Source organism: Tetrao urogallus (assembly GCF_951394365.1).
Source record: "Tetrao urogallus genome assembly, chromosome: 2".
Classification (NCBI taxonomy): Eukaryota; Metazoa; Chordata; class Aves; order Galliformes; family Phasianidae; genus Tetrao; species Tetrao urogallus.
This window is the reverse complement of record NC_136814.1, coordinates 75,068,248-75,090,634: the sequence shown is the minus strand read 5'-3', so window position 1 is coordinate 75,090,634 and position 22,387 is coordinate 75,068,248. Positions and strand designations below refer to the sequence as shown.

The 22,387-nt window shown below is 39.7% G+C and overlaps 1 protein-coding gene across 1 annotated transcript; it reads left to right on the top strand.

Annotated features, from left to right (window-relative positions):
- Positions 1–217: 217 nt before the first annotated feature.
- On the top strand, positions 218–18,860 carry SPACA1 (sperm acrosome associated 1; the record flags this gene model as incomplete). Its single annotated transcript, XM_079550361.1, has 7 exons — positions 218–353; positions 3,124–3,180; positions 6,491–6,592; positions 6,962–7,068; positions 7,586–7,721; positions 18,300–18,444; positions 18,776–18,860. 7 exons carry the CDS (start codon positions 218–220, stop codon positions 18,858–18,860), a joined length of 768 nt encoding a protein of 255 aa, XP_079406487.1.
- Positions 18,861–22,387: the final 3,527 nt, after the last annotated feature.

The following is a 22,387-nucleotide window of genomic DNA, read 5'->3' as shown; positions in this document are numbered from 1 at the left end:
GGAGTGGTATTAAGTCTACTGCACATTTTATTGGGAAACAGGGGCTTGAGCTCGTGCAGTTTTTCTGTCAGGACTGACAGGTGAGCCAAGCAGCCACAAGCAGCTCCAGTTCCTCGCAGCTGACGGCCCCGGGCGGCTCCCAAGAGCCCGGCAGAGCAAGGCAGGTCTCCCGGGCGCGGCACGTTGTGACGCCTCAGGAGGCTGCGAGCGGGCGGCCATGGCAGTGCGGGCGGGTGGCGAGGCCCTTCTCCTTCTCCTCCTCCTCCTCCTCCCGCCGCTGCTCACTGCCCTGCTGGATGCGGAGCCGCCGGGCTCCGGGGACGAGAGCGAGCGGGCGGAGCCGGCGGAGCCGGGTGAGGCGGGGCTGGCGGGGCTGCATGCCCTCCGCTGCACCTTGTGCAGAGAGCAGTGCTGCTCACCGCGCTCTGACCCCATAAGTAGCGAGCCCCAACTCTTGGCGAGGGCAGCAAACCGGGCGGGCTCCTTCCCCTAGGGCTCGCTGCCACGACCTGGTGTTGCCCGCTTCTCTGGGCTTTGGGAGCGTTTATCAGAGTATCTTGCTTGTATTGTGTGATGCAGTTCGTAATTAAAATGGTGTCTAACGGCAAAGATTTCTGTTCTACGTAGGTTTTACAAGGCTTCTAAATGCAGAGAGGAATACAGGCTGCCTTTGCAGTGCTGGTGCTAATTGCAGCCCCCTGACAGGAATGCAAATGCGGTTCCTCAGCACGTTCTTATCTCAGCATGTGTGGGATTTACATATATAACTCCTATTAATGCTAATGGCAGCTATATCCATAATTCTCTGTACGGAGCTGACGTTATATTTTTATCTGAACTTGATGCAACTGGAAACAGACATAGAAGAGGAAAGATGGGTAGTTTCTTACGGGGAGCTCTCTTGAAATTCTGGCTCATTTTATATCAAAAGGAAGATGCACAAACTTTGCATTGTAACACTGGAATGAAAGGTTCATTATATTCAGATAAAAACTACCATCTACTCCTGAAAATGATCAGCAACTCTGATCCTGTTTCCCTTCATGTTCTTTCTGTTGTTTTTTAAATTCCATACAATTGGAAATTGAATCAGAAATCAGTATCAGTGATTCCTGACTGGCTTGTTAATTTAGAACCAACGAGCTTTTAATGCTTAGATATGTGCAGAGGTTTACTCGGACTGTTTTTATTTAGACAGTATGGCATCTGTTTTTATTTAGAGCTGTTGTCCATCAGTTCATCACTCTCATTCTCTGGCAGAAGAGTAGTGGTTGTATGTTACAGTGCTCCTGGAGCCAGAAGCATTCCAAAATGACACTGTGGTTGGTATTTCCTCTATAATCAGAAGACATTTTCTTTCATTGGTAGCAAAATCCTTCAGCCTTCTAATAGTAATACCTGAAGTTTACTGTCTTTGCTTGTTTAAAAGATTTCTTTTTTTTTTTTTTTCCCCTCACTTTGTGTCTAGACAGCAAATGACAACTTCTGTTTTCAGATACAACCCCCTGCCATGGCTACTGTCCCATTAATTTTATAGAAGCTAAGAGAAGTATGATAAGATGTCTGAGATAACAACTGTCTTCCAAAGAAGTGATTATTTTTTAAAGCTCATTAGATAAAGTAGTTGAGGATACCCAAGCTGTTTTACAGGTTGTCTCCATTTTTATATGATTTTAAGTCTTGTATATTTATATTATCTTATGCTTTGACTAAGGTTGGAGTCTTACTTTAGCATTCAACTGAGTAGTTAAGTTATTGTTTCAGGATTGTTGTGTGTAAGCTAGAAGACTGTTCTGATGAGCACAGTTTATATGCTGAAATAAATGTCAAAGCCATAGAGACAGTTAGAGATAACAGAAGAATAGGATTTTGATGGCTCATTTGTAATGTTAGGAAAAAAGAATCCACTATCATTTTATCATTGCGGAGAATTCAGCATGCTGCTGTACTGTAAATTCTTTGCAGTGGAGGAATAAATATATTTGTATACCACTAACTGCAAGAGAAATGAAACTGTTCCTTTCAACCTGAGAAATTTAAGTTTTAGTCAGTGTGTGGAAAATGTAAATGTTATCCAAAGATTTAAAAGCAAGAAGTGATATATAAACTTGCATTGGTACACAGAAATAACACTTGGTAAACATAAATCTTGAATATAAAAAACTGAGAGACAGTGAAAGCAAATTTACATTAGTATTTGTTATCAGAAAAAAATTATCTGAGTAGGCTGGACTGGCAATGTAGACTTGTAAAAACAGTCATAGTGACTTGTCTGTTCTCTCTGCATTTGGAAGAACTAGAGAGACCTATTGCTTATTTAATGACTAATTTCCAAAGGTGCATCACTTACTTATTTTCTTGATGGAACAATTACTGCATCTGAATATCCTTATAAACAAACATTCAAATTGCATGCTATTAGGAATAAAATACATAATCCAGATTTGAATTCCAGATGGAGACAAGAACCTTTTGCTTCTGTACGTTCTGTGAAACCCATTCTGTAACCTTAATGTACCATGAAAAATGGAAGGAACCCAATCACTGTGATTAAATTGCCCAGTACCTAATTAAATTGCTGTACCTGGTTGACTCATCTTTGAGCTAGCTGTCTAAACCTGACCTTGAAGAGTGATGGGGAAAAAATCATGTGGGAAGGCTTATGTTAGCCAAAAAAAAAAAAAAACAGCCACCACAACAACAACCAAAAAACAAACAAACAAAAAAGAAAACGACCAAAAAACCAACAAGGAAATGAGTTGACTGAACACAATTTAATGAAAATTTTTCTTAACTCTTTTCAGGGAGGACCTATAATTTGCACAGAATCTGCAAATTATACACTGCATTTTCCTGAGCATTCAGTAGGCTAATTTAAAATAAATTGTTTCATAAGAAAAATACATTTTTCCCTCTTAACAAATCATCTTAAGGTTTAAATATGAATGCTATTCACACTAGATTTTATGAACTATATTTCATAAATGCCTTGTTTTTCTGGTGCAGAAATGTTGGCAAATTTCTCATTTCAACTAAAAAGTAATAAAGGCATGAGTTTGCTGATATTTGTGTGTTTCCACCCCTCCGTTGTATTGGAGATGTAACTTGAGGCTTTGTGTTCAGGTCTGAATGCCCTTGAGTCCACAGAACCAGAATTTGGAGAATGCACAGTTACATGTGGTAAGTAGCGAAGCAGATGAATAAAACATATTGTCATTTGCTTTTGGGGGGGAAAAAAAGTGCTAACTGTAGCAATTTAGCAGTTGTAATTTGCATGCCCTCATTCACCTCTCATTGATTTCAATTGCCAATAACTATAATTAACAAAAACAATCAGGCTGATTGTCATTAGAAGTTTAGGTCAGATCTGTTGTTTTATTAAATTCACAGCCTGCAAGCTCCTATTTTAAACCAGTTCCCTACGTTTATTGGCACATGAGCTGCTTTCCCCAAAGTAACAATTTTCGCTATTTGTGAACATCTGTGAGATGTTCAGAAGATGAAAGATCTTCTGATGCTTCTCACAGATGTCTTCCCACATACAATATTGCCAAAAAATTGCTTGCCTGCAGTAGCCTGTTCTGTATTCCACATTTATACAATTTATAAATTGTGCAATGGAGAGAAGAGGTATCATTCTGGAGTAGGAAGGGAGAGAGGAAAAATGAGTTGAGCCTTAGGAAGACATCTCTGTGTTTAGGGTGGTGATAGAAACTGCTGCGAGGTGGTAATTATACTGCTTAGGAAGCAGGCTTGAATCAGAAATGCTGTTAATTTTTTTTTTTTCTGAACAAATTTTGCTCCTCATGAGACCACAGAAAAAGGAAAGAAGAGTTTTTGCCTCCATCATTTGATGTTTTCTGGAGTGAACTTTCATATTTCTCCAGTCACTTTTTCATATATATGACTGCCTTGGATACCTCAGGAAAACTACTTTGGATATTAGGATGTTATGGTTTTAGAATATATTATTTTTTCCTCTACATACTTTAATATTTCCTTTTCTTATAATTTCAAAGCTGATTATGTATTTGGAGTGCCCATACCATGTGTGTACTCTTGATAATCTCACTTGCTTGGGAGCACACATGTTTAGGGTACAAGAAGCTGCTCTTTATGTCCTATGCCTCTAGAAGACCTCTCAAATATTGCTTATCTTCAGAAAATTTCAGTAGGTTTTTTTGGTCCCTTGAAGTTAATGTTTAACCCTTCTAAAGCTAGAAAGTATATAATTTTACTAAAGAATCAAGAAACTAAAGCTCTGAAAGCAACAACAGAAGATCATCATCTCATGCCTGCTCTTCAAACCATGTTTGTAGCCTTCATTCTAGTCTGGGCTGTTCAGTTCCTTGCATGTTTGTCTGTTGAAAGGCTGGAAGATACTGTATTATTTCTTCCATTAATACTCTAAAGCTCTTTGTCTATTTCCAGTTCTTTCTTATTCCTTATATTCATCTATCTAGCCCTGTATATTTATTGGTTTCCAAACAGACTCCACTTTCTTTTTTTTTTCAAGTAATGCTATGGCTCGATCCCTTGTTCTCCCTATTCATAATCCATGTTTACAGAGGCATTAAAGCACAATTAATGCACGTATTAATTATATAATATCTGCCTCAAGTCTGTATCAGTCTCTCCATGGTCCAATTCTTTTGGCAACTACCTCTGGATTTCTCTCAGCCTCTGTTTTTCTGTTGCGAACTCAGTTCTCTGTGGGTCATCCATCCTGCCTCCCCCAGTCTATTAGTTTACGTTTTTCCAAGGTAAATTTCATTAGGGTAATTTATTTTTACTGCATCCAAGCCAGTTTTCTTTTAAGGTAACTTGGATGACTTGGTGAAGTTAAGCCTTCATTCTTTAGAGCCTCTCAGTAGATTAATTTCATCAGCATTGGCAGTTGCTAAAAAGGGGTGAGGAAAGGAAACATGGGAGTGAAAAAAGAAAGCTATTCAGAAAGAAGCAGCAGAAGAGTACTAAGAGAACTTGCAGATCTCATTAAAAGAGCTTTTTTTTCATCAGCCCTTTGAGTGTGATATACTTCCCCAATTTTAATATTGCAGTAGATAAGACATGGTGAGATTTTTCTCTGATGAATGTGATTACATTTAGCCCAGCACCCAGATTTTATCAAGCCATCCTTTTGGATTTTCATAGGTTTCCTGTCTTATTTTTGTTAGCTAAAAAAACCCACATGGCCCTGAAGAAAGAGGAATGCCTTTAATAAAAGTGTCAGTTCACTGCCATTTACACCTCTGTCTCCGCATCCATGAGATGAGACATTCTCTGGAGTGGAGGATGATCCTCTTTTTGTGTCATTTTCAGTAAGTGGTGTTGTCTCCCTCTGTCACTTGAAGTACTGTTTCACGAGTAGCATGACGTCTCTGAAAGCCATCGGTTTATATAATACACATTTAAGGAAGGCGTATGCATCATACGCGCAATCTTCAAACCAATTCCCCATGTATTATTATACTGCAAGGTGGGGGTAACACTCCTCTTCCCATGCCTGTTAGTAAACAGAATGCTTCTGGAAAAATGGCAAAACCTTTTTCTGTTTACTGGGCTTCATGTTATTCCTGCCTCCCCCACAAGCTATGTCATTCCAGTGAACTGTGTACACACAGTTTGGCAAAAACAATTAGAGCACTTGTTTTGAATTTGCTCATAATTGTTAAAATGAAGATGTTCCCATTGAAACCCTGATGAAGAGAGTGAACATATTTTGCTTACTTGAACGCTGTGTAGGAATTTTCCTTAGCTTTACACATTTGTGATAGCTTAGCTGCCATTTTTTGCCTTCAGTGGGAATCACCATGTTGCAGTTGGAATCCTGGTGTTCTACATTTGTTTTCACCAGCTTCTCATAGGAAGCCCTGTGTTGCTGACCACCAGCTTTGAGCACCTAGAAGCTTCATTCTGGAGGCAGTAGTGGTATTCCTGTATCACTTGCTGTAGTTACCTTAAGGCTCCTCGGTCCCAGGAGGGTTTAGTGCCTTCAGTTTCTGCTGACCTCGGTGGGAGCTGAAGACACTCCAGCAATCACAAAACTGGAGGCAGACTGAGTTGGCAGCCTGCGTGGTATTCTCTGTGCCATCTGATTTGAGCATGTAAAGGCCAGGAGACGGAATGCTTTGATACTTAAAGTGAATTAACTGTTTAGCAGAACATACATTAGTAGCTTCATTTCAAATGCCTTTTCTGAAAGAACAGTTTTGAATTAATATCGAATTCTTCTGACACACAGGAAAATGATGATTCTAAGGATCTGGCTCCCTATGGTGCAGAGTCTGACAGATGTAAATGTTGCTTTGAAATCTTAGATGCCAACATGGGATAGCTTTAGCAGGCACTCTGAGAAGGTCTGTTTTGCCTAGTGTTTGGTAGATACATCATATTAACATCTAGAATAAAGAAAAAAGCAAGAACAGAATATGGAGAAAATGAAGAAGTACAGAGTATAATTTTTTTTTCTTTCTTTCTTTTCCCAAAGGGATTGGCATTCAAGAAGTTCTGTTAACAAGTGGATGCCCTGGGGATGAAGCAAAATGTATTGTTGGTGTGAAGGAATGCCGTGGGCCAGTGGACTGTGGATGTGAGTGGAAGTAATCTAAAGCAAATAAGTGAATTCAAGTAAAGCATTCTTATTTGTTGTGAGTGTCATGGAAGTGGAATGCAATTATTATATTCCACCCTCCAGTTACCCTGTTCAACAATCTGGTAGCATTTACGATCTCATTTTTGTACTGATGTGCATTTGGTTTCAAGCCCCTGTAAAACACTCTTTTTCTTCCATGTGCTTAGTTCCAGATATTGCACTAAGCAAAAAAGTATTTGAAGTAATTTTAAGGGAAAGGATAATTTCCAAGTAACATTCTGTGGTTTGAAGAATTATGAGCTTTATGATCCATACAGAGATGTTTCATATAGTTGATGATGTACCTATTAAAAATCCCTGCTGTAGGGGGAAGACCAATTTCTGAGAACTCTACAAGCATGATGATGACTTGTATTTATATCTCTCCTGAAAATCGATTTAAATATGTTTGGAAGATGTTAATTCCAGACAAGGTGAGTAATTGAACCCCACTTTGTGCAGAAAAGCTGCATAAAAGATGTGTTTATTGCATGCTCCATGCAAAATATTAAAGCATCTGTGCTGCTTATTTCCTTTGCTGTCACAACGCAAATAAGCTCAGATTTGTTACGAGCAAGTTAGTATATATAGTATATATATATATATATATATATATATATATATATATATATATATAAAAGTTGCACTTTTATGCAACTTCAATTTCCTCCTTTTGTAGGGGAGACAATAATTTTAAAGTTTCTTCTTTCTTACTTCAGAGAAGCTGGGCATTGTGATTGATGAGTGAATGCATCTTATCAAGTCACAGTCACATTGCACTTCCCAGTTGTCCTCATAGGAGGTGCTGAAGAGGTGGGAAGAATTTCCTTTGACTGGTTGAAAACTATTGGAAGAAACCAAGCACTTTTCTGCGAATCTGACATGATGTGACTCTGCTTGCAGAGCTTAAAAAGAGTCAATCCTTTTTTTTTTTCTTTTATATATGGACAGCCAGCAAGCATTCTTCCCAATGATTCAGCTGTTGTGGTAGTACGCAGAGCTACGCGCTCAGTTACTTACCTGTGTGAAACTCAAGAAAATGGAAGTATAATTGCCTCTGTAAAATACGCAGTGAAAGCAACAACTGGTAAGCTCGTAAAGACATTTACAGTCTTCCAGTGTTACGGCCTTGTGTTTGTTGTGTGGCATTTGATTTTCATAGGATTGCATGTCACCAGTAATATATAGTCTGGGGCTTGTGTGTGGTAATGGTTGTCACGAAATGCAGGCCAGTGAAAGAGACATAAAAGAGAAAATGACAGGATGGGTGCAAAGGGGTTCCTTGTGGAAGAAGTATTTTCTTTGCCTTTGTAAAAATTCAAGCTAAAATAAGGAGATTCTCCTGTTACCTACTCATTTGTTACTGCACCCAGGTTGGTTAACACAGACTTCTCGTCTCTGTGAGCTACACAGAACCAGCAGCACATCAGACAGTTCTGCAGTTAAGTCTCCTTTCCACTTCAGTACTGAAGCTGTAAAACAACCTTTGAGATTTTTCTTTCAGCTGCCATCTGGAATTTGCTTATGCGCAATAGATTTAGGGAGGTTTAACTTTGAAAAGAATATTTCATACGACAGTTCCCCATAACATCTTTCTCTCCTGCTATGCTACCTAGATTTTTGCTGATGCCATAAGGAAAGGTGACAGTGTACTGATTTTCTCAAATCATGGGAGTAGCTACGTCAAAACTCCAGCTTTTGTAATCGGAGCAAGGATGAAAGTTCCCTGTGCAATTTTTTTTCCCCTGAAATAATATAGGTTCAGGTCTTTTTTTTTCTAAAAAATCATGGCAGACTAGAAAGAAATAATTTGTGAGACTTATCTCCATGTTACTCCCCTCCATGCTTATTGCCTCCACTCCTAATCTTCCTTTTTTTTCTTTCAGTAAAATATATCTCTCATGAGGTTTTTTCTTCCATTGTACATGAATGAGGATTTTATTTTCTAAATCCATCTGGCAGTCACAAAACACCCAAATCTTTGGTTACATCTATTTCTTTCTTTCTTTTTTTTTTTTTATTTTTTATTTTTAACTTCTGCAGTGTTTTGTTTCTGCATTTCTTTTTGTAAAAAAAGTTTCCTTTTTGAGACCTGAATTAGCTGAGCACACAACCTGTTTTTGGCTTAAACATGCAGATAGTCCCATTGATTTCAGTTGGTGAGTCATCAATAGGACTACATGTTTGCATTTAAACTCTGGTTAAGTTGTGGTGAAAAGTGGTCAGATGAAACCCACCTAACAGATACATCCATTGAAAACTTCTTACAAGTATTGAGTCTGTTGGCTCAGAAAATATTTATGAGTAGACTGAAATCTGAAGAAGAGCTAACATTGATTAAGTAGTTAAAAAGGTTAATTGTTCTGCCTAGAGCCAGACTGGCTTCCTTTAGCTTTGTTATGTAGATATCCAGAGGAGTTTCTGGGCTTTAGTTTTTACTGCCATTGCTTGGATTTCAGATATTATTAGCTCTTAATTAGGTATATAGAAGAATTTATCAGTGGAAGCTGGACTGAGAAAGTACCAAGACTTTCAACATATCTGGTATTGATGTCTGTAGCACAGAATCAAAAAATGACTCAGGATGGAAGGGACATTTAAGATCATTTATTTCCAACCTCCCTGCTATGGGCAGGGTTGCCAGCCTGCCCAGAGCCCCATCCATCTGGCCTTGTATGCCTCCACCAGGGATGGAGCATCCACAGCTTCTCTGGACAACTTGTGTCAGTTCCTCACCACCCTCTGAGTAAAAAAAATTCTTCCTAACATCTAACCTAACTCTCCCCTCCTTTAGTTTGAAGCCATTCCCACTCTGACCATGTAAAAAGTCAGTCTCAATCCTACCTATGAGCTCCATTTTATCAGTGGAAGACCACAGTGAGGTTTCCCCAGAAACTTCTCCAAGCCAAACTCCCTCAAACTTTCTTCATAGGAGGGGTGCTTCAGCCCTCTGATCATCTTTGTGGCCCTCCTCTGGACCAGCTCCAACAACTCTGCACCCTTCCTGTACTGGGAGCTCTGGCTTGGACACACTACTCAAGATGGATCCTCACAAGGGCAGAACAGAGGTGGACAATCACCTCCCTTGTTCTGATAGCTGCTTCTCTTTTGATGCAGCCCAGGATACTGTTGGCCTTCCAGGCTGCAAGAGCACACTACAGGCTCATGTCCAACTTTTCATACACCAAAACCCTCCAGTCCTTCTGTGCAGGGTTGTGCTCAATAAGTTCTTCTCCGCAATATCTGGGATTACCCTGATCCAGGTGCAACACCTTGACTTTGGCCTTTTTGAATCTCATTAGATTCATGTGGGCCCACTTTTCAAGCCTATCTGGATCCCTCTAGATGGCATCCCTTCCATCTGTTTTGTCAACTGCACCACTAAGCTTGGTGCCGTCAGCAAACTTACTGAGAGTACCCTGCATCCTACGGTCTATATAATTGATAAAGGTGTTGAGGAGCACTGGTCCCAAGATAGACCACTGGGAGACTCCACTCATGACTGGCCTACACCTGGAAATAGAGATCTCTGGCAGCAGTCATCCAAGCAATTCTTCATCCACCAAATAGTTCAGCCTTCATAACCATATCTCTCCAATTTAGAGATAAGGATGTGGAGTGGGACCGTGTCAAAGGACTTACGCAAGTCCAAGTAGGCAACAGCAGTTGCTCTTTCTTTGTTCACTGATGCTATGACTCCATCATAGAAGGCCATGAAATTGGTCAGGCACAATCTGCCCTTGGTGAAGCTGTGTTGGCTGTCTCAGATCACCTCCTCAGCTTTAACATCTCTTCAGGGTGGATCTGCACCGTGATCTTCCCAGGCACAGAGTTGAGGTTCACCAGTCTGTAGTTTCCCAGGTCTTCCTTTCACCTTTTCTTGAAAGTGGGAGTGACATTTCCCTTTTTCAAATCATCTGTACCTGACAGCCATGACTCTTCAAATATGGAGATTAGCTTTGCAACCACAATAGCCAGTTCCTTCAGGACCCTGTGATACGTGTCATCTGGTCTAATAGGCTTGTACACATTCAGCCTTGTGAGGTGGTCTCTAACTTGCCCCATCTAACAATGGGGAGCAAGATGTTCTTTGTATGGTCACACATCTAGTAAGATCAGGATACTGCATTTAGTTTTCCAGTATGATCAGCAGGATGTTACAAAGATCATTCTGGCAGCATCAATGCATGTGGCAAAATTCCATGTGCTTGGTTTTAGATTTTCATAGCTGTTGTCTTCTGTTTTGCAGAGATGCTCTGCTCTCTAAGAGCGTAGCTTGCTGTGTTCCAGGCTTGGAAATGGATAGTGTTTCTTCCCACATAACAATGCTGTCTTTTCCAGTTTCTAATTAAAAGATCTTTTGAAATGAGGGCTGGGGAATTTGAGACTTAATTTAAGTGAGGTGGTTTGTCTATTTACTCCAGTCTTATACCTTTTTCTGTTCCATTATCTGATTTCTAAGATGAGATGTAAAGAGAGGTAGAATCATGACATCAGCATCAGAAATAAGACAAAAATCTCATTTTTCACATATAAGACTTTTTTTTTTTTTCCCCGCATAGCATCAAAAACTAGTCCAAAAGATTTCTAGTCATCATAAGATGGACAGGTGTGATGGGCTGCCCTTGGATGGCTGCCAGACCCTACTGAGCTGCTCTCCCACTCCCCCTTCTCAACTGAACAGGAGGAAGAAAATAAAATGGAAAACTCATGGGTCAAGATAAGGACAGAGAGATCACTTACAGTTATTGTCACAGGCAAAACAGACTCTGCTTGGGGAAAATTCATTTAATTTTAATTAAAAAAAATGTACTGCCAATTATAATAGGGTTGGTTGGTGAGGAACAAAGACAAAAACTATGAGACCTTTCCTCCTGCTTCCTTTTTCCCAGGCTCAACTTCACTCTTCCATTCCTAACTGTTCTACTCCACCTCCTCAAACAATGCAGGTGGGTGAGGAATGGGAGGCTCTAATCAGACCATAAGAGTTCCTCTTTGCCACTCTTTTCTCTTAATGCTTTTCTCCCATGAATTCTCTATGGGCCACGGTCCTCAGGATAAACCTGGTTCAGCATGGGATCATATGATCCTATGTGGATCATATTTCCTTCAGGGAACCCCTGCTTGCTCCAGCATGGGTTCCTTCACAGACTGCAGCATGGAGATCCCCTCCAGTTTGGTCTCCCATGGGCTGCGAGATAATCTCTGCTCCGTTGTCTTGAGTACCCCCTCCCATTCTGAGCTTGATGCCCTGTGTATAACTTCCTAAATGACTTTTTTTTGTCCAACCAAGAGGCATCTGAGGTCACTCATGCACAAACTTTAGTTTGTATTTCATCTTTCTCATCATCTATATCCCTCCCTGTGCTATACCAAAGTGATAAATTTCTTCGTGATAGTGCCAGAACTGCAGAATGGAGCTAAGGAAGCACAGTTGAGCTTGCTTAGCAGCAGTCACTTTATCTTGACACTTTTCTAGGGAGAAAACCTTGAAGTGGTCAACAAGACAGCCAATAAGGGGTAAATGTATTTGTTTTGATTTCATCCTTTCTCCAGTTCTGTTGTTTTACCTGTGTGAAAAACAGTGGCCAGATCTATGAACCTGATATCAAAGACAACATTTGAAAATATGTGCTGTGACGCTTTAGTTCAGATTTTCACACGTGAGGTGGGAGGATGGGAGACCATGCTGCAAAAGGACTAGTAAGGCCTTACATGAATTTGGCTATATATGGTATGTGGCTAAACATTGTATGAGTTGATTTTAGTGCTATGCACAAAGAACTTCCATGTGTCCTTTACCACTGATCACTATGCTTCTCAGTGACCTTTTGTTGAACAATGGTAATGACCTTTTCGTATGAGTGAGTGGTTTTTTAGTAATTTGTCTTCTTGTTTTTGGATTTTTTTTTGTTTGTTTTGTTTTCAAAACTATTCAGTCTAATGTCTCTTTGTCTTTTATAGCAGGAGAAACGTAACAAAGAAGTACTTTATCATCAAAAATTGAGATCTCTCCAAGGAAAATCTCAACTTTTAATAGCTGACATTTCTCTTTGTCCTTCTTACTAAATCACTACACTGAAGTACAGTAGAGGGTCTTGTTTCACACTCCCACCCATTATGTTGTTGGGTGTTTTTTGAAGACTTTGGGACTGGAAGACAGTTTGTTCAAAATTACTAATAATAGTGCTGTGAGGAGGGAGGACTTTGCAAGGGAGGAGTGTGAGAGCAGGGAATGATCCTCATCACCATGCTCTGTGAATAGTGTCAGCCTCCTGAGATCCCAGCTATGCCCCAGCTCCACGCTTTTCATGGGTGGAAGAGCAAGTTGGGCTGTGTGCATAGTGCCCCTTCTGTGGAGAAAATGGAAGCAATAGTGTTTTGTGTCTCAGAGGCCTTTACAGCTCCCACTTCTCTACAGCTTGTTTCTTGCTGATGACTTCAGTTCCAGAGCTTCTTTTAAGGGCAGAATTCACATCTCTGTAATGGGTCACTGCACAAGCGTGTCATCAGCATTGCCGTGTTGTCCTTGTATTTGCACAGAAAAGGAATGCGTGATCCCAGCACAAAGTGTAGCAACATGGATCTCCTGCATGTATGTGTGTACTATCCTGTTCTCATGTTTGCATATACCCATGCATTTTTAATATGTAGGATAAGTCTTAGAGACAATTTGAAAAAGAATGAAAAAAACAAAATAACGACCCACCTGTGCGTCACTGTTGTATTAAGGGAAAGAACAGTGTGTGAGACAGAGAATCTCATTGCCCTCTGCCAAACTGATACATACTTTCTGGATCTGGAAACTGGTGGAAAGAACTCCTGTTGGCTGCTGGACCATATGAACAATTGCTTGAGCATCTGCTTATAGAAGGAGCATTGCTGTGCAGTCAACATTATCATAGATCATTATCATAGATTTACTCCCCTGTTCCATGCTTAGAATCTTAAGGATATGAGAACCAAAAGAAGTCTGACTGACTGTGAAGATGAGGCAAAGAACTCACTGAGTACCTTAGCCCTCTCCATGTCTGAGGAGGCCACCTCTCCCCTTCTATTTATCAGAGGGAGAACACACTCATTTGCATGTCTGTTCTGCATGGTGTATCTTAAGAATCCCTTCTTGTTGTTTTTTACATTGTTCTCCAAGTTCAGTTCCATCTGCACCTTGGCTTTCCTGATCCCATCCTTGCACACCTAGACAGCATCCTTATTTTTTCCCAAGCCAATTCCATCTGCACCTTGGCTTTCCTGATCCCAGTCCTGCACATACAGGGAGCATCCTTATTTTGTTCCCAAGCCTCTCATCCCCACTTCCACTGCTTACACGTTTCCTTTTTTTTCCCCCTCAACCTAGACTGCTGCAAAGAAATTCATCTTCATAGTTGATATCTACTTTCACTGCCTACAATTTACGTGCAGCACCCTTGCATTTCATTTAACTACATTCCTTTTTTAATCATGGTAAATATAGGTTACCAACAGGTATATTGGAAATCACAAACTTTCCATGGGCTGGAAAATTCTGAAAAATGCAGTAGCAGAAGACAAATCTGACTGTTTGATGGATTAGGAATTGGCTGGCTGGTCGCAGCCAAAGGGTTGTGATCAATGGTTCTATGTCAGGGTGAAGGCTGGTCACAAGTGGTGTCCACCAAGGGTCAGTCTTGGGACTGGTGCTCTTAAGCATCTTCATCAATGACATAGATGATGGCATCAAGTGCACTCTCAGCAAGTCTGTGGATGACACCACGCTGAGTGATGCAGTCGATACATTGGAAGGGAGGGAAACCATCCAGAGGGACCTGGACAGGCTGGAAAAGTGAGCCCATGAAAACCTAATGAGGCTCAACAAGGCCAAGTGCAAGGTACTGCACTTGGGTCAGGGCAGTTATTCATACAAACTGGAGAAAGATCTCCTTGAGAGCAGCCCTGCAGAGAAGGACTTGGGGGTCCTGGTGGACAAGAAGCTGGACATGAGCCAGCAATGTGCGCTTGGTGCCCGAAAGACCAACTGTGTTCTGGGCTGCATTAAAAAAGGGGTGGCCAGCAGGGAGAGGGAGTTGATTGTCCCCCTCTACGCGGCTCTTGTGAGGCCCCATCTGCAGTGCTGCGTCCAGGCTTGGGGCCCCCAGTACAAGAAAGACACAGAGCTTTTGGAATGAGTCCAAAGGAGGACCACTAAGATGAACAGAGGGCTGGAGCACCTCTCCTATGAGGAAAGGTTGAGGGAACTGGGCTTGTTTAACTTGGAGAAGGATCCAGGGAGACCTCATTGTGGCCTTCCAGTACTTGAAGGGAGCATATGAACAGGAGGGGGAATGACTGTTTACAAGGGTGGATAGTGATAGGACAAGGGGGAATGGTTTTAAACTGAGACAGGGGAGGTTTAGGTTGGATATTAGGAGGAAGTTTTTCACACAGAGGGTGGTGACACACTGGAACAGGTTGCCCAAGGAGGTTGTGGATGCCCCATCCTTGGAGGCATTCAAGGCCAGGCTGGATGTGGCTCTGGGCAGCCTGGTCTGGTGGTTGGTGACCCTGCACATAGCAGGGGGGTTGAAACTAGATGATCAGTTTGGTCCTTTTCAATCCAGGACATTGTATATGATTCTATGAATCTGCTTGAGACTAGCAGGTACATTATAAATTTATTTTTGGTCTGTAGAACCCTAGAAAATTTCCAGTGATGGTGCTTACAACATTAGGAATTTCATTACAGTGTAATGGTGGAATAAATACAATATTTACAATAGCACTTTTCTTCATCATTCTTTATAGCAAAGTAGTCTGCAGACTTTCAGAGAGCTGTAAACTCCAAGCTGAATGTCATTGAACTAAACTTCATGTTTTAAAAAAGAATTGTTCTTTCTACTCTTGCTAAGTTAAGTAGATTTTTTTTTTTAAGCTTGTGTAAATATATCTTTGCAACCTTTACTGTAAGCTTTAAGGCACATTCTGGCAGCAGCAACATTCTCACTGCCTAATTGGGAATGTTGCCTGGACTTGACACGTATGATCAGGGGCTTGATACTGCTCCTGATGTGAAAATTTTTGCTCGTCATAAAACAGCTTCTTGGGAAGTTGCTTTTCTGTCTGTTTCCTGCTTGCATTTTAAATGTGAGTGTACTTGTATGGAAATCCCTTTGTATTATCAGGTTGTCTCCAGGGAGGTTTTAGATCTTGACGACCAGAAGAACTTCCTGCCTAGGAAGAAAACTTGAATAGATCAGCAGTGGATAACAGAAAGCTTGCTTTTCTCTTTAGGAGGTTCCTGTTACAGACTGTAAAAAGAGGTATTCTTAGATGTCTAAATTCACATCTTGTCAAGGAGAAAAGTATATTACATTAATGAAATTGCAAATCAAAGATAATTTTCACTGATTTCTGTTCCCCACATAGGCATGTAATTCTGGAAAGACAGTTCAGTCAGTGAAGCAAATTAGTCTGAAAGCAATTAACTCTGTATTGTCTGAAAAGCCGTTATTCAGTCATACTATGTATGATATTCACAGCTTGTTCACCATTCTCCCCGTCTTGTATCTCACAGAAAGATCAGGAGAATCCTGTAGATGAGCTGTGGTTTATGAACGCCAAAAGATTCTGTGAAGCAGGAGAATGAAACTCAAATGATGTGATGAAAGAGTTGTTTAGATACTACAGTGATGACAGCGACAGAAGACCTTATACAGACATAGAAATGCAGTAGAAATAGAAATGGTTTTCCTGCAGTCGTTCTGCTAACAGAGAATACATGCCAGTTTGAATAATTCTGCATAGCAATGAGCAATGAGATATCACATTATAGTTTTAGACGCTCAGAGAAAATGAAAGAAAAATTAAAGTTGCCTGTCTACTGTTACCAAAGCTGGAGAGATCTGGAAAGATGTGTTCATTGATTTGGTTGAATGTGGCTGAACTAAGAAGTTCAATTATATTTCAGAACAAGGTGACCATGTTTGATTTCCAGGGTCAAAAAATAGATGGAGGCAATTGGTTGATCATCTTCAGCAATTTCCACTTTTCCTAAGTTGTTTGTCAGAATCATCTTGCAAAAGTTATCTCTTGTCTGAGATTAAAAGCTAAACCAGTGGTAGGGACCTCAATTTCCTTAGAAGTATTTCAAGGCTGAACAGTATGCACTACAGAGTATATTCTTTATTTGAAGTTTTTTCTACATTTTTCAGTTCTCATCTTCATGGAGCTGCTCCTTGATATTTGTTTCTGGGCCACGCAAAACAATTCCTTTCCAGTTATTCTTAACACACACCAAAATAGATATGTTTTTCTCTTTTTAATTTTTTCATTTTAGTGTTTAGGAACTGTAATCCTGCTATTTTACATGGCTATAAGTAGTATTCTGACAGCTGTCCTGCTATGACTGTCACTGAGATTATTAACTTGTGTGTATGTGTGCAGTTCAGTCCCATTGTGTGCTCTCAATGTTTTGGGTAGTTATTTCCTGCCAAAATATGGCTTTCCATTATCTGATCTTTCTGTCTGGCATTTAAAACGGTGGATCTGCTTGGACTTCAAGTAAGTGGAAAGAGTGGAATTCTTCCAACCGGCTGTAAATACTTGCATCTGAGCTGTTCATCCAGGCCTCTCTACAGTTAGTATTATGTTACTGATGAATTATGAAATATTTCACCTTGTCTTGGATTTCTAAACCAGGTCAGCAGAGAGTAGCTTGGAAGTGCCAGTTCCTCTCCAAAGGCTATAGACAAAACTTAAGACAGCTATCTCAAATATCTGCATAGTAAGCTATCTTAAGTGAGATCACAGAAACACAGAATCATAGGGGTTGAAAGAGACCTCTAGAGTTCATAGAATCATAGAATCACCAAGGTTGGAAAAGACGTCCCAGATCAGCCAGTCCAACATTCTACCTATCACCAATATTTCCCACTGAACCATGTTCCTCAGTACATCTAAACATCATTTCTTGAACACCTCCAGGTATGATGACTCCATCACCTCTCTGGGCAGCCCATTCCAGTCCCTGATCACTCTTCCAAAGAAGAAGCTTTTCCTAATGTCCAACCTGAATCTCCCCTGGCACAACTTGAGGTCATTCCCTCTGGTCCTATCACTAGTTGGGAGAGAAGGCTGACGCCCATCTCACCACAACCTCCCTTCAGGTAGTTGTAGAGAGCGTAAGGTTTCCCCTAAGCCTCCTCTTCTCCAGATAAAGAATCATCTAATTGTCTGATCCAGCTCTCTGCTATAGCAGGTTCCATTTTAGGCAGCCTGTTCCAGTACTCTGTCATCCTCAAAGTTAAAGCAGTTTTTCCTCATGCTTGTATGGAACTTCTTGTGTTACAGTTTGTGCCTACTGCTCCTTGTCCTGATGATGAGCACCATTGAAAAGAGCCTGGCCCCACCAACTTGACTCCCACCCCTTTGCTATTTACAAGTGCTAATAAGATCCCCTCTCTGTCATCTCCTGCATCCCATTCCAAATACCTTGGTTAGATCTGCCTTTGCAAAAAAGGCATAGAATATTACTATTCTGACTTTGTAAAGGCATGGAGGTCATGAAAGACCTCAAGATGAAAGAATGAAGTACCGTTCTTTCTCATTGTTGTTCATATTAAATGCTTGATTCTTTCCATCAAATTTGAAAATTTGAACATGGTAATGACTATATATTTCTTTTCTTCAGAACTGAAAACAGAACAACCAAAGGGAAAAGAAAAAGGACAATCAAGGAAAAGAAGGGCAAATGCCATTCTGGTCTTTTGCGTGGTTACTGCAGTCATTGTGACCATTGGTGTGATCTTTGTCATAATCTTTATAATTCTTCACTGGTAAGTGGATAACATACAATGTGTTTTATGTGTTACTTCATCAAAATATGCTATTATTGGTGACAAAAATGACCTGGGCTAAACTATTTCAAGATTCTGTGTAGTTTAATATTTATATTGCCAGTAAAGAGAGACAAGCAAGCTTTTGAAGACTGGGTGGAAGTACCTTTCAAAGCAGTTACAGCGACTGCGGATGGGAAGGGAATGATTCAGAGCAATTTATGTAAACCTACTTAAATGTGTGTTTTTGGTGTTTTTTTGTTGTTGTTGTTTTTGGTTTTTTTTTTTTTTTTTTTTTTTTGTTTTGTTTTTTTGTTTTTTTCTATTTCAGGGCTGTTGTCAAAACTGGTTTGGTTTGTCAAGATGACAAAGACAAAAAACTGACCAACAAAAGTGCAGTGAATACCTTGGAATAAGTAGGCACTTGTTCAGAGTCAGTGTTGGCTTTCAAGGTGTTGGAGTTCCTGCACATGCATCTACTGTGATCTCACTAACTTCATTAGCCATAATACAAGAAGTGCCAGAAGTCCTTCCAGCATTTGCATAATGAACAAATTTAATAAAAAAAAGAAAAGAAAAATGTATTTTTTAAAAAAGATCAGATTACACAGAAGCAGTATATAAAGATATTAAAAACAAAACAAAACAGGAGTACTTTTTACGGTTTATTCACTTAGTTTACTGAACTTCAAATAAAATTATAATAATCATCCTATTTTATGGTATATATCCAATCTAGGTAGTGTAATAGTTTGAGCACCTCTAATTTGGATAATTAAAGCCAAATTTTGAGGAGGAGATTGAAAAGAATATATTTAACATCTCTTATATTGATGGCAGTGTTATTCTAGACTATATGAAATTGAGTATACAGCCTAGGTAGAAACTAGGCAAAAACAAAGTGTTCTTAATCTTCCTGATGATCTTCAACTACAGAACCTCATATATAATCACTGTAATCACTGTAATCACACTTCTAGACATATGGAAGGGTATGAAATGGTAGGGAAGATTGATAAAATTTGCTTTTTAAGCTTCATTAATTTCTTACCTTCACACATGCATGTATAATCATTTCTGCCATCCAAGGGACCAAAACATGTGAATAGAAGCATAGCCTAGTTCAGGCCAAGGGTTCATGTATGTCAATCAAATCAATAGACAAAGGATGTTGAGGGAGGAGTACAGGAGCAAGTCAAAGTTGCATGATGTTTTTCTCACATATTCTTCCAGCTTCCCGCTATTTACAATTTTTTTTTCTTTTTTTTTTTTCCTAAGCAAGATGCATTTTCTAAGCAGTTAGCAAACTGGCATGAATTTCTTTTTAATTACGTTGTTCAATGTTTCCTTGTATTTATATAAGCTTCTCTCACATAAAACATCCTGTGATGAGGAAATATACAGTACAACCTTATCTTTTGTCCATTGTCAACCTGCTTCCTGCTAGTTTCATCTGTTTCACTTCACTTCTTTAAAAGGCAGCAAATATTAGTCAGTACTGTACCTCTCCCTGGAAAGGGCGTCTTCTAGGTCTCCAAAATATTCCCAGGTTATTTACTTTCTAGACTGAAAAATTTAAGCTTTCTTAGTGATTGGTCATCCTGAAGCTCTACCATGTCTCTGACCATCCTTGATAACTTTCTCTAACCGTCCTCAGTTTTCTTACTGTTAAGTTTATGAAGGTGCCTTCTGTTTATGTAAATAAACATTGTTTGATATAAACAAATAAAAAACAAACTGATGACATTGAAAAATGGACTGTGGACTGAGTTAAAGGTTTAATAGATTTCATGATCAAGCTTTTTTCTTGAGTATAATAGACACACTGAACTATGGCCAAATACTGAGCACTTCAGGTTAGAGAAAGCTTCTCAGTAAAGAACATTACAAAAAAAAAAAAAAAAAATCAGTCAAAATAAAATAGATTGGAGGTAGTAGCTCATCCTTTCAAAGAATTCTTATTCTCTTCAGTTCCTGTACTGCTGCAGATGTTCTAACTGCACCATCTGCACATCCTTAAGAAAGCATTATCATATTTTTTCAGAGATACATCATTTTGTTTGCTGTTTAGTGAAAAGATCATTTACATTTTTGCAAATAAAACATCATATTCAAAAATGATGTGCACTTAATTCTGTAAAAATAACTTTTTTAAAAGGAAATGATATTTTTGGTAACACTCTCATTAGCTATGTCATTTTATATCATGGGGTAGACAAATGTAAAAATTTTGCAACATTAAGAAGAAAGTAGATAGAGAAGGAAGGAACAGACAATAATGATTTTGCAGCTTGCAATACTAGATTACACAGTCCACATGAATTTATGATCCCATGCAATTAAAGACAGCCTATCATGGTGAGGCTGGGATTAGACCTTAAGTGCAGGTCTCAAAAATAGACTCAAACCAGTGGTTATTATTCAGGGAAGTGTTCCCATGGAAGGTGTGATAAAAATGAATTCCTACCACCAGCTCTGGGATTGACTTCTGAATTCATTGCTGTCATGCAATTTAGGTGTGCCACAACTGAAAGAAAAAGGGAAAACTAAAGTACTATTTTTCATAAGGATGCAAAAGTGTACTGTTCCACAGTCATTTTGTACAAGGGCTGCCTTTGAAGTAATGCCTCTTATTTTGTTTTGCTAGCCCACCATGTCAGAGGCTGAAGTTGGTGGTATGGCAGTAGAGGTTGAACCTTCCCATCAGTATTCTGTTTCGTGTTGTTGCCTTGAGACAAATGGCCGCAGAGAGGCGGTCTGACACAATGGCGTCTGACGTGGAAGCGTGGGTGAAGCAAAGGTGTGGCACTGAATTCTTCTGTGTGGAAAAAAATAACACCCATTGTCACTCGTTGATGCTTGCTGAATGTTTATGGAGACCAAATAGTGGATGTAAGTGAGGCAGTGGGTGATGTGTTTCAGCAGTGGCGACGGTGACTTGAATGCAACTGCCATGTTCTGGATGGGCATGTGTTGCTGTCACTCCATGAAATGAAAAGCATCTTGATCAACTCATCCATACAAATCGGCTAATGGTGATGACTATGTTGAAATTTATTGTTTTGTAGTTGAGAATTTGCTCTGTCAAATAGTGTTATTGTGCTCTTTCAGAGCAAACTACATCTTTTAATAACATTAGCAAAGAGTCTCCAGTCTTATTTGGGTTGATATTTTGAAGGTGGTTTGCTAGCAAATCCACCAAGAAGTAACAGACATATAGTTGGAGTATTCAGAAAATGAAATTTAGAAAAGGCTGAGCTAATCCATACTGGTGAACGTGGGAAGCCTTAGAGCATTAAAAAGTTTTTGCTGTTTATTGGCTTGTATCTTTTCACTCTTTTGTAACTCCTGAAAGCTTCCTGAAATACAAAAATAAAACCTCTTATAAATTAGATGCAAAAATGCGAAAATGTGGAAGAACACCCTGCTGCTCACCAGATAAGATAAAGAGGCTGTTCTGTCATCAAAGCTGAAATCAGAAACTCCAAGAAGTGAGGAAATTCCTGAAGTTAAGATTACTCTGGCCAAGCAATCATCACACAGCCACCATATTATCATTTTCTCACCCTAAATGTAAGCCTGAATAAATTACTCTTTGTACTAGATGCAGTATAAAACATATAGGAAGTGCAAAATAATCACCTTAACATAACCCTCCTATTTATTTCTGTGGAAAATACAACAGATACAAAGAGTACAATAACATTATTAAATAGAGCAAACTATCAGCTATGAAACAATATCTTTCAGCATAGTCACCACCATTAACGATGCATTTTTGACAGCAATGAACAAGTCTGCATGCTGTGCTTGTAATAAGCCTGCCCGGCCATTCAGAGCATGGCTTGTCATTTGTGTTGCTGTCACCACTGCTGAAACACATCACCCACCGCTTCACTGTGCTCACACCCACTGTTTGGTCTCCATAGAAGCATCAATGAAT